This window comes from Vulpes vulpes, chromosome 5, assembly GCF_048418805.1.
Source record: "Vulpes vulpes isolate BD-2025 chromosome 5, VulVul3, whole genome shotgun sequence".
Taxonomy (NCBI): domain Eukaryota; kingdom Metazoa; phylum Chordata; class Mammalia; order Carnivora; family Canidae; genus Vulpes; species Vulpes vulpes.
Window position 1 is genome coordinate 37,211,206 of NC_132784.1, and position 12,974 is coordinate 37,224,179.

Below are 12,974 nucleotides of genomic sequence, written 5' to 3' on the forward strand. Positions count from 1 at the left end.
AAAAGAAATAATAATTGAGCAATGGCCTAGGTGAGTCATGAGGTACCCAATCCAGGGTCTTCAAAGGAAAAGAATAACATGTACAAAAGTACACAAGCAAGTATCAGAAAGATGTCTTCTAGAGACATTTATGGCTGGTTCAGAGTGAGTGGAACACAGTATTCATGGGACAACCAGGGGAATTGAGGCAGTAAAAGGAAGTGCAGTACATACCAGGGCCTGATATTTATTGTTTTTTTACATATTTACAGTTTTTAAAGATTTTGTTTTTTTATTTGAAAGAGAAAGAGAGTGAACAAGAGAGAGCAGGAGTGGTAGGGCAGGGATAAGGGAGAGGGAGCTGACTCTCCACTGAGCAGGGAGCCCAATGTGGGGCTCCATCCCAGGACCCTGAGATCATGACCTGAGCTGGAGGCAGACACTTAACTGACTGGGCCACCCAGGCATCCCAAATATTTATTTATTTATTTATTTATTTATTTATTTATTTATTTGCAGAGGGAGAGAGAGAGAGAGAGCAGGTGGAGGGGCGGCAGGAGAGGGAGAGAGAAGGTCAACAGACTTCCCGCTGAGCAGCGAGCCCAAGTTGTGCTCCATCCCACAACTCCAAGATCACATTCTGAGCCAAAACCAAGAGTTAGAGGCCACCCAGGTGCCCCACTTATTATTTGTTTATTTACATTTAATCCAAAGAAGATTGGTCATCAGTGAGGAATTTCTGAAAGGTTGTCTCTAGGCAGAACCCAAGTGATTGGAGAGGAACAGACCAGAGACTTCTGCTAGACTCAGTAGGCACCCCTGAGGTTATTAGGGCCACATTCCTGTCCAGAGGGCTTCTCCCTCTGCCTGTGCACTTCATACAACAATCTGAAACTTTTGAGCTATTGATTCCAAGACCAGAGTCTCTATTCACCAACATTCACAGGGCTTGAGGAAAAAGAGAAACTTGCACAACACCTAAAATAGACCAGTTTGGGGATCACTGGGTGGCGCAGCGGTTTAGCGCCTGCCTTTGGCCCAGGGCGCGATCCTGGAGACCCAGGATCGAATCCCACGTCGGTCTCCCGGTGCATGGAGCCTGCTTCTCCCTCTGCCTATGTCTCTGCCTCTCTCTCTCTCCCTCTGTGACTATCATAAAAAAAAAAAAAAATTTAAAATAGATCAGCTCTTAGATTGGTTTTTTTTTTTTGAAAAAAATATACCTCTTCAGTGTATTATTTTGATAGGTGAAGTTGAAGCATTTTATCTTTTTTGAGTACCAGAACAGATTCAGTGAAGCAATCTAATCATCACCATTTGACTGTTTTCTAAATAAGCATCGCTTTGAAATTTAACCTAGTTAGAAAAAAAACAGATTATTCTGAATAGTTAGAAAGATCTGTTAATTACTTCCATAATTGGAAAACTCTTATTATGCTTGATATAATAATCTAAGTCAATTTGTGACCACATATTACCTTCCTATCTATGGCTTAGAAAATATCTTGAATGAACTCTTTATAAGAATAACCCTTCTTTAGATAGTATTGCCTCCTTGATTGTTTGTTATAACAAATCTTGCCCTGCAAGAGTGTCCTTGTTCTTGTTTCATTAAACCATATACTTACGAAGTTTCTTTACTCGGGGTTCAACTACACTAGACCTATGTACTCCCCTCCTTCTACTTTCTTCTTTTTTTTTCTCAGTTTAAATATATTGTGTACCTTGATCAGTGTATTATGATTAGGTGCAGCTTTGGTTAGCCTGGAATACTAGTGGCTTTGAGAATCAGAGCAATGGAAATAAAATATTATGATAGATGGAAATATTTGGTGTCCCCTCCATTTGAAATATATTCAGGTAGAGAAATGGAAATAGGGTGGCTCAGATTTTGCATGACAGGGCCAACAGAAGAACCAAAGAGAATGTAAGAGTGAAGAGTTCAGAATTCGGACCAAGTTGTACCTATCTTGTAGGTACAAGCATTCTTATGCAGAGATCTGGGAATTCCTCCAGAACCTTTTAAGGAACTTAGATTATGTTCCGAAATTTCCCATGTCGAATCAAACTAAGGATAATTAAAAGAGACTGTTAGTAACGGACTTGGAGCACTATGCATTGCCTAGGTGGAAAACTCACTGCATCCCAAAGCATAGACAGTGAGAAAGCAGATATAGAAGCCTGGAAGATACTGGACTGACTTAGACAGTTTACTGCCATCTTTAAAATATATTTAAAATTTTGTTGTGGGACGCCTGGGTGGTTCAGCGGTTGAGCATCTGCCTTCGGCTCAGGGCATGACCCCGAGGTCCCGGGATTGAGTCCTGCATCGGGCTCCTTGCAGGAAGTCTGCTTCTTCCTCTGCCTGTGTCTCGGCCTCTCTCTCTCTATGTCTCTCATGAATAAATAAATACGATCTTTAAAAAATATAAAAATAAAAATAAATAAAATAAAATTTTGTTGAGCACAAAGTAGGAGGAAAAATAATTTTCCCTTTATTCTTCTAGGTCCTGGGCTGAGACCTCTCTGTAATACAAGATAGATTAATAGCAGAAAAACAAACAGGAATCTAATAACATGTATAGCTCCCGTTTACATGGAGAATACCCAGGAAAACTGAGTAACTCCCTGAATGACCCAAGTCATCACCTTAAATACAATCTCCAACTAAAACCAAAAGAATGTGTTGGGGTTTGGGGAGCCAGTTATGTGATTTCAGGCAAGTCATAAAAAATAAGGGGGTTGTTATTATGCAGATTTTAGTTCCTGCCTTCTTCCTAATAAGAATTTCTAGAGATTTTATCATCCTCCTCTTCCTGATACAGAGAGGGAAACACTATTGTAAATACAAATTTCTCTCATAAAAAGGTAACATCTAGTAAGTTTTCAGATCTTTTTCTATGTCTACTATTTAAAAAAAAAAAATCAGCCTAAAATAGCCCTTATGCCAAAGAGGCATATTTTGGTGTGATAAATTCTCTTTCCCTTCCACAACAAATGGGAAGAGTAGCTCTACAACCCTTCTCAATCTATGCCAGGCCAATACTACAACCTTCGTAGACTCCATACCTCCTCTGTTTTCAAATATTTCTTTATCTTCTAACTAAGGATGCCTGGTATGTTTACCTAAGTAAGATGTTTTGACTTATATTTAAATTCATTCTCTTCTTCTCCTTCTCCTCCTCATCCCCCTTCTACCCCCTCCTCCTTCTTTTTATTCTTCTTCTTGCTTTTGAGAAAATACAGAATTAGGTGGCATATTTTTTTTAAAAACCTAAGGTTGTAACAGAACTGTGTCTCTTGGAGACATATAGCCATCAATCTAAGTATGTGTATCTCCCTTTGTTCCTATATAATGATTCTTACATGTTTAGTGAGGTGCTCACTTGGAAATATCCATTATACTTTTCTCCTCTGAACTCATACATATTCTGTTCTCCTCTCTATATTTACACCTTTGAAAGTCATTTAACCTCTATGGAAAAAACATTCACTTCTATATATTTGTTTGTTTGCTTATTTGATTAAAATACTTGAAATAAATTGTAAATGGTAAGATCAGCATGATATACTGCATGATGGATTCTGAGTGTCAACATCATGATTAGAAGTCCCATAAATGTCTGTTTTCTTTCACATCCAATGACAAGGCCTTGTCTCTGTTTCATCTCACAGCCCCGACCTCTGCTCCCAAGGATTTGACAGTCATTACTCGAGAAGGGAAGCCTCGCGCTGTCATTGTAAGTTGGCAGCCTCCTTTGGAAGCCAATGGGAAAATTACTGGTAAGTGTCTTTGCTTTACTTCCAGCATTGCTCTGCTTGGCCTGTGATTGCTTACTGTGAGTACTGCTCATGCCTCTGTGTATTAGCTTTCTGTCCCAGCATCTCAGTGGACTTCCCAATCCTTTCTGGTTGCCTCTTCTTGCCCCTACTGACCATGGAATCTCTTCTAATGGCGCCTTGCAAATGAGCACACGTACAGATTTCTTTTGAGTTGCTTTCTGTGAACAATGTATATTTCAATTAGTTTAGACCTTTTGTTTTTCATCTTGTGGAGCACTAGGACAGTCTTAATGGAATGCCTCCAAGCATAAATGACTAAAAAAAAAAAAAAGCCAGTTGTTTGGCAATTATAAAATACAAAAGACACCTAATGGCTGTGTATTTTTGAATGGCACATACAAAGGAGGTTTGTCTGCGGGTTTTCAGTCTCTCACTTAACTCTTAGCTTCTTACTGAAATCATGAGGTTCGTAAAATACTTAATATTGACTGACAGAAATTGAACTTAATGAATATTTCACAGTGACAGATTTTATTTTGCCAAATATTGCTGATAACATCAATGCCTAATTAAAGCATCCATTAGAAGCCTGTAATGTTAATTTAGTATGAAAAATATAATGGAATTCTATCAGGGATTTTGCATTTAAATGATCACTTTAGGCTTTTAATAGATGTCTCCATAGCATATAATTATTATGAAAAATATTGTATAACTAAAAATGTGCACATTATAGTCTAATTAACTTGAACCATTGGGTTAGGCACATGTAAGAGTAACTCCTTTTTCTTTCTTTTTTTTTTTTTTTTTGCATACAAGAAGTGGATAGCATTATTATAAATTAACAAAGTAATTCAGTCATTCTGTGATAACAGAGATAAGCATGGAAATTACAGTTCAGATGGCACGCTTACTTTGTATGAGTTACTTTCTGAATTTTCCAAAATGAAAAGATAATGTGAAAATTCCAAATGTGATTTAAATTTAAGCTGAAGACTTGTTTTCCCTAGGAAATTGCTCTTAGTGCAATACGAAACAGAAATTTCATTTGAGCTGACAAATATGGAAAAAGAAGAGGGATATTAAATCTCCCCCAAATTGTATATGCTTAGTTGTCACTCTGCCAGCCTTTTTAAAACTGAGGCTGGCTCATTCTAATTTCCTTTTTTCCTTTTCCCTTCAATGTTATGATTTATTTTCATTGGTTCTAGTTCGGTACTTTTGTAGAGTTTGATTTGTTTACATGATGACTTTTTTATTATGTTATAAACAGTTATTTATAAGCGTATGTTAAATCAATAGATAATAAGTTTAAGAAAAAACAGAATAGAAGTTGTCTAAATAAAAACAAGTTCTGGTGGAAAAAATATATATTTTTTGATAGAGGATAAAATAAGCCATATACTACTCATATTCTCTGCTCTTATTTAAATAAATCTCATCAAATAGTCAATGTAAACAATAGAATGTATTTTCAACTCTGGAAGAAGCTTAGTTTTGCTTATTGAGGAGAAGAAATGGAAGTCTGCCCCCATATTAAGAAATGCAGATTAATCTAAGCAATAAAATTCTGTGTTTCAAAATCGCAGTACATGTAGAAGAAACTTTCTCCACATCTTTTATTTAGAGTTATATATTCAGTATCCATTCTCTCACAATGGTAAAGTAAAACTATGGGAGGCAATGCTTTTTACCTATAAAAGCCTAGTTCATTAATTAAAACCAAATTGTTGTTATCAGATTGAGATATTTTGAACTCAAGTCAACAGGGAGCAAACAGTAAGAATCCTTAAGACAGCTTCTCTTCCATATATATTTTGATTCTTCAATCAAATTACTTCCAGAAAACAGGATGATAAAATATTCAAAATACCAGGTAGCAGAAGGCCCAGATTTACTACACTCGGTTTCTCATTGAAGCACAAAGGAAATGGGAGCCCCTTTCCAGTGTGTCAAAGCATGTGTGTGTCTGTATGGGAGAATGTGCTCATATCCTACCTTTATATTTGTTTGTTTAACCAAGTCCCTGCATGTATATAGCAGTAAAGCCGGATGGCTAAGAACCCAAGCTTCTTGGAGGGAGATGCCTGCATAAGTTAACCTTCTTAAGTTCACTTTCTCATCTATAAGATAAGGATAGTAATAGAACCTCTTTTGTGTAATGCAAAAATAAAGTACTGAGAAAATTCTCTGATGTCCAGTGAGAACTAAAACAAATTAATGATTGTTATTCCCATTTGAAATCCATTCAAGGGTGAGACTTTACTGATGTACTCTGCATAGAACCAGATCATCAATTTGTAAATATAGATGCTTCAAAAAGATTAAACAAAAAAGAGGACAAAGAAGAAGATCTAAATAATGCCAGTGCCTAAATTCCTTGATTATAAACTGGCAGTTTAGGAATTTGGACTGACATTTTTAAGAGAGAATAGTTCAAAATGAATTAAGCATTTATTATATGCTTGGCGTCCTGCTAAGTACTTTAGTAGATCATCTTATAGATGATCATATCCTCCTGTTATTCCACGTTGAAATGAAGAGACAAGGGTCTCTTCTAGAGTAAATCCCAAAGTCAAATAATCAAGAAGTAACAGAGCTAGGATTTGTAATTCATGTTCAGACTCTTCACTCTTATACTATGTTTTGCTTTAGCTTATTAGTATTCAACTAGTCCAAATTGTGATTCTTAACTGATTTATGCTTTAATTTATCTGAGGAATGATTGAGAATGCTATATTTTAAAAGTTCCCAAGTGATTTTAATGTACAGCTAGGGTTTTGAAATATTGATCTAAATAAATGCAGCATCCTACATTATTTATGATGAGAGACCAACACAGTTAGAAGAGAGAGTTAGATCTTCAGAGATTGTTTCCTTATCAATACTATCCAATGGATAAGATTATGTTATCTTTTTTTTGTGTTGTGGGATACTCTAGTCCAGTTCCTCTTTCTTTAAATTCTCTTCTTTCTTGATCTTTTAAGATCACCTACCCATTTTTCTTCCCAATTTCAGGCTACAACTTGTCGGTCTTGTTGGCAGACAGTTCTTTGACCTGTTCCTTAAGTAGATCTTTTTAGTCTATTTGTTACTTTCTCTGAAAAAGTGTGTATAGTATAGCCAGGGCTTCAGTGAACACAAATTTATGTCTCTGAAATCTATATCTCCATCCAAGGAATTCTAGATACATATCCTGCATATTGTACATTTCCACTTTCCAATAGAAGGCACCTCCTTCTATTCCCCAACCTCTCTATCTCCTTTCTTCCTCCTTTTTTTTTTTGTTCTGTGTTTGTTTGTTTGTTTGTTTGTGGGTTTTTTTGGTGGTTTTTTTTTTTTTTGGTCTATCTATCCCCCACCATACCAGTCAAAAAAAGTACTATTGTATTTTGTACTAGTTGTAAGACCATCCAGGATTGTGGACCCAACTGGGCACTCACTGCAATCATATGTGTTTAAATATTCCTACTCCTATCATATAAAGATTTTTCATGTTTACCCAGTTGCAAAAGTTGGAAATTTAGCCATCTTGACTTCTCCCTTTATGACCTCTTCCCATATAATCAGGAGAGAAAAATCTAAATAAAATCATAATACAGGGTTGAAAATTCTATAAGAACATATATAAGATTTAGTTCAATTCTTTCTCTTTAGTATCAATATTCTTGACACTTAGCTGGTAATTAATAAATATTTATTGAGTAGAATAACCATTGAATTGCTATTAAATCTATTGTTTGATTGAAATCAAAGTTCCAGCTCTTCCAAATATACTTCCCTAAGCTTTAATAATATTAAGAAAGAAGAAGGAAGGAAGGAAGGAAGGAAGGAAGGAAGGAAGGAAAAAGAAAAGAAAAGAAAAAAAGAAAGAAGGAAAGAAAAGAAAGAAAAGAAAAGAAAAGAAAAAAGAAAAGAAAGAAGCATTTACTAAGTAGTCACTATATAGAAGATAATATATAATAGGAATACCCACATATACTAAATTCTTAACATACATTATCTCACTGCAACTTATTTTCAGATGAAAATGGAGACATATATAGATCAAGCAAGTTGCTCAAGGTTACAAAGCCAGGAAAAGTAAAACTATAAGTTGAGGTCAGGTCTTCCTGAATCCATAGCCTATTATTTTTCAATAATTTTTTTTCCACAAAGAAGGAAGAAATGGGTCCTTCGTTATGTATTTATCTATAGACATGATCATCAGAATCAATGTTTGAAAGAGGAGTTCTCACTGGGTTGAGATCCTTGCTGGTAGGCATCATCTTGGTCTTCCTGGTACTTAGCAGCTGAACCATGGAAGGGAATCAGTGATCTGTGAGAAGTATGGAAAAAGAGAAGACAGGTGGAACTGAACACTTTGACTCTTGCCTTTTAGAATTACAACTACCTCCTTGTAGAAGTAGTCAAAATGACATATATATGATGTTACATTTTATACGTATTTAGACAAATGTAATTCTAATGTGGGAGTGTCCACTTGAGGTGATAATCCGAGGTCTTATCACCTATGACAGGATATAGTTATTATTTGGCTAGTTATGGTGAGTAAGAGACAAAAATGAAGTCTAAAAAAGTAAGACAAAAATTTGGATGCAGAGAAATTAACATATAGGTACACAAAGGTTCTGAGAAACTAGTCAGTTCTAACCTATGTGGTTCTGGAAATCTATACAGTAAGACATCAATAACAGTAGTATTCACCAAACACACCAACCTTATATACCCAGATGAAATTGTATGCTTTCTCTAGGACCTATTTTTAAAGTTTTAAATGATGTAGTGGTATGTTTCTATTCTGTATCTCGGTTCTCAAATTTACACACACACACACACACACACACAAGATGCTTCCCATAAATATCAGGAAATCACTTCAAATACAGTTTGGAATTGTGGGAACCTAATGCTTGCACTTTCATTCATACTTATTTGATGCCAGAACTGTCATTTTTAAATGCTTAATTGATCATTTTTCACAAATAAAAAAAAATAAGACACAAAGAAAGCAAATATTTAATTCCTGTTTGACAAATGAACAAAATCAAGAAGAAATGTAGCTGACCTGGGATGAGAACACAATTCTCCAAACTTTCAGTATCATTGGGCACTTACAACAGCCCATGATAACGCTACAATTGTATTAAATGTCATGAATGTAGAGTATATGTGCTTACTGGCCAGAGGATTTAATTCAATAAGTGAGTTTCAATACCTATTATGTGAACACAATTTTATTGGTTTCTCTGACGAATACAAGGTAATATAAGATATGGCTCCTGAACTAAAGAAATCCTTTTGTCCTTTTGAAGAGATAAGGCATGCACATAATAAAAGTCTATATATATATATATATATATATATATATATATATATATATTACCAGTCCCAGGGTCTTCTTTTCAGTAGATGTGGTTCCTTGGGAACAAGAATGGAGACTACTCTGACTAAAAATATATTAGAAGATTTTTTTGATATTAATCATGGGGGCTGAGTTACAAATGAGTCAGAAAAAACTCCTTTGCCCAGTGATATTTCACAATCCCTTTTGAATTATAGTATTCTGATTTTAATATTGACCAGGGAAGGAATCATACAATCTTTGTAAGTTTTTCAGAATTCTTTACCATGGCCTTTTATCTTTTACTGAGTTCTCTGCATCATAAAGCATTCAGAGCTCAGCATCATCATCTGAACGAGTACCAAAAATATACGAATTCCATATATCAACTAAAGCAGTGATTCCTGACCTTGCTTGAACACAGAAATCACCTGGGGTGCAGATTGCCAAGGTCACCATTAGCTTATTATGGTATCTATTGCAGTGTAGCAGTATCACCACAAGTTCAGCAGCTGAAAACGACATACATTTGTTATCTCAGTACTTTTGTCAGTCAGGAATCCATGCACAGGATTTATAGGCAGCAGATACCTTGGATTTTTAAACATGGCTGATATTTTTATTTTGAGTGGTCTATTCCATTTTCAGATTCTGTACACCGAGGCCATGATTTGTCTAATCCTTGCAATATCAAAAAAAAAAAAACATTACTTGCTTAACTGAATATTATAGTTTATAGATTGTGAATGTACAATAATCTTTGCAAATTATATTTGGGAAACATGAGTGTTTAGAAGCAGAGCTATAACCTGCAGTCAGTACACTGAACACAGTCGCTTCCATCTATTTCTGCAGCTTACATCTTGTTTTATACCTTGGATAAGAACATACCGATTGATGACTGGGTTATGGAAACGATCAGTGGTGATCGACTTACTCATCAAATCATGGATCTCAACCTTGACACGATGTACTACTTTCGAATTCAAGCACGAAATTCAAAAGGAGTGGGACCTCTCTCTGATCCGATCCTCTTCAGGACTCTGAAAGGTTTGAATCATTTCCTTGTACAGCAGTGCCTTTCTTTTCCTGTGGGATTGTTGTAAAATACTTATGGAGTCTGCATTAGGAACTGTCTTTGCCGTCTCTGTTGGCAAGGTGACTACAATGGACATTCAAAATAAATTAAAATGTACTTTTTCATGCTGAAAGCTAGCATGTCAAAGGAAGATCTATTGTGTTATCACATTTTCTGCCTTCGACACAGGCAGGCATACTTAACAACTTTTTTTTTTTTCCATTTACAATCCGTTTGGAATTTTATATTGATTTCACGTATATTGATTCTATTCAAAATATAATGAAACTTTTTAAGTCATTTATGTAAGGAAATAAAAATTAAGAAGCATTGAATTATGTGAATGCCATATTACTGCCAACTTTAAATGTTTTCTTTGAGGAACTATTGTCCTTATATATAAAAAGAAAATTTGATATGGCAAGACAGAGAATCTCAAACAAAATGAATGTGTTTATTTTAAGGACCTAGGGTGGCAACAAGGAAAAAAAAATCTTACAGTTTGATTACTAGAAGTAACCTCCTCATGCTTGCAAGAGTAAAAATAGCTATTCAATTCAAGCATAGTTCATATGTTCATACAGAAAAATGCTAAGGCCCGGGGAAGTGACTACATCAAAATAATCTTCATGTTAGTCCTTACTATTTTAGAAGAGTATTATCTTTCTGGAGGACAAATGGTTTCAAGAGCCTCTGTTATTTAGCAATTGACAAAATAGAATGTTTCATAGCTGGTATTTAAAGTTGTATATTTAGGCACGATGTATGTTGTTCTAAAGAAGGAGACTTGGCTCTTAATTTAAATCTGTGACATTATGTCTATCTATATATCTGATAGCAAACAGCTGAAAAATTAGAAACATGAGGATGGTTGACATTTTCACCCAGGTGTTTGATATACTAAGAGTCTTAGAATAATTGGGTAGTCATCCAATTCCCCTAGGAAAGGTACCCTAATAAATAGTGGACTTTTGAATTCTGGTGACGGAGCTAGCCTTTCAAAGCTGGACTTGGTAATAGCTAATCTGAAAGTTTGCCAAGAACACACAAACAAGCATTCAGCCTAATTCTTCATGAGAGTTCTTAGTGACAGAGTAGAAGTTGGGGAAGGAAGTAGGAGGAAATGAGCTAATCCTCATCTATCTGGGTTTCCAGGACTTTATGTCTAAATCAGGTTTCACTCCAAATGAGCGATCGAAAGGAAACTGGTTATTCATTTTGTGGGAGCATGAAATGTAACTAGATAGTGTTTCACAAATTCTTCATCTTTATCTATAGACAAGTGCCAAATTAATTTCATGCTCACACTGTGTGCCAACTAGAGATCTCAGGGAGGATTTTTAAGATGTCTTAAGGCATCCACATGTATTAAGCAGCAGAATGAGTGATGAGTTATATCACAGGATTTACAGGCCCACCCTGATAACCATCCTGTAGATTATTTCATGAACTCCAGATCTCATTTAGTACTACTTACCTTAGATGCCCTAAACTCATCTCTGAAATGATGTTCAGAACTGAGAACAAATTTAGGAATCTGTTATGCTGTAATAGTCCACAAGCATTACTTCTAATATCCTGATTTGAATGCTTAATATTGTCTATCCTCAGTATGTCATGCTCAATTAATAGTCAATTAGATTTTAAAACAAATCTTGCTCATATGGCAAACTAAGTTTCAGATGTCTTGATAGCATTCTCAATTATTTAAAGATGTAGATCTTGCCCATCCTCATCAACCACTGACATTGTACATACATGCATCCTCCACGTTACAATGACAGATATTCTGAGGCAAATGACTTAAGAGATTTGAAGCCACAGTGAACCAAATCTACGCTAAAGACATCACTTGATGCAACTGCTCTCTGATTGAAAATTTCCAGTTTCCAAAGCTGCTTCAAAACATAAGGCCTCTGTTCATCAGAATGTAACTTTGTTTGATGGCAAGAAAGGCTCACATGTTATCCTGAAGCTGAGAAAGCTCTCCGTAGTCTACTGGGTAACAAGAAAGTGTTTCATTGCAAATACTGCCCCAGGCAGGTGTCTACAAGCTTCATTCTTTCATATGCAGTCTTTGCAAAGACAGTAGCATTTACTCCTAGAGACTAGAGTTTTGTCTTTGATTTTAGCCACCAGCAAGAGAGGTATAGGAAACTCAGTCCATAATCACTGGTTAATGAAAAGGACATTTATATTTAAAAAGGGGTCAGATTATAATACCCTCCTGTGCATGCATGTATGAAGTACATCTGACTGTTTCTTTGGAATGTTAATTAAAAGAATCTTGAACTTGAGTCTCTGACCACACAGGACTCTGCAAAAACACACTTCCCTTCCGCAGATATTCCCCATTAGGATACCCATACAGTGTGAAACCCTTGGAAGATGTACAAGAGGCATGTCAATCTCTGCCTATCACATGAGTTGTTGTACACTGAGCTTCTCCATGTTGGCCTGTCAAGTAATAGGAAGAAAGGATGCTTTTGCTGAAATAGACCAAAGTGGACTTCTGTGGCAGGATGGAGTCACCTCCTTCACACACAAAAAAACACACATTCTTCAGCAATGAAAGAACATTTGAGTATGGTCTGTTCTCTGGGTATCTTTAATCATCATTTTGAAATGCGCATCTTCCCCTTCCAAGGATATAGAACTGAAAGCTCCATACCAAAATACAGAAGAGTTTTACTCTTCACATTGTTTTTGACAAAATACCTGATTTTCCTGACAAATGACAGGAACAAATAAAAAGTCAAGACACAAATTATGATTGTTTCAAGCCATTAT

General features: G+C 35.7%; 1 protein-coding gene across 4 annotated transcripts in view; it reads left to right on the forward strand.

Annotated features, from left to right (window-relative positions):
- The window catches only part of DCC (DCC netrin 1 receptor), a 1,087,624-nt gene that overhangs the window by 975,201 nt on the left and 99,449 nt on the right, over positions 1-12,974 (forward strand). For all 4 annotated transcript variants that reach the window (XM_025997616.2, XM_072757871.1, XM_072757870.1 and 1 more), the window contains exons 19-20: positions 3,655-3,762; positions 9,962-10,156. In XM_025997616.2, the coding sequence (XP_025853401.1) occupies positions 3,655-3,762; positions 9,962-10,156 (303 nt within the window). The remainder of the gene's footprint in view (positions 1-3,654; positions 3,763-9,961; positions 10,157-12,974) is intronic.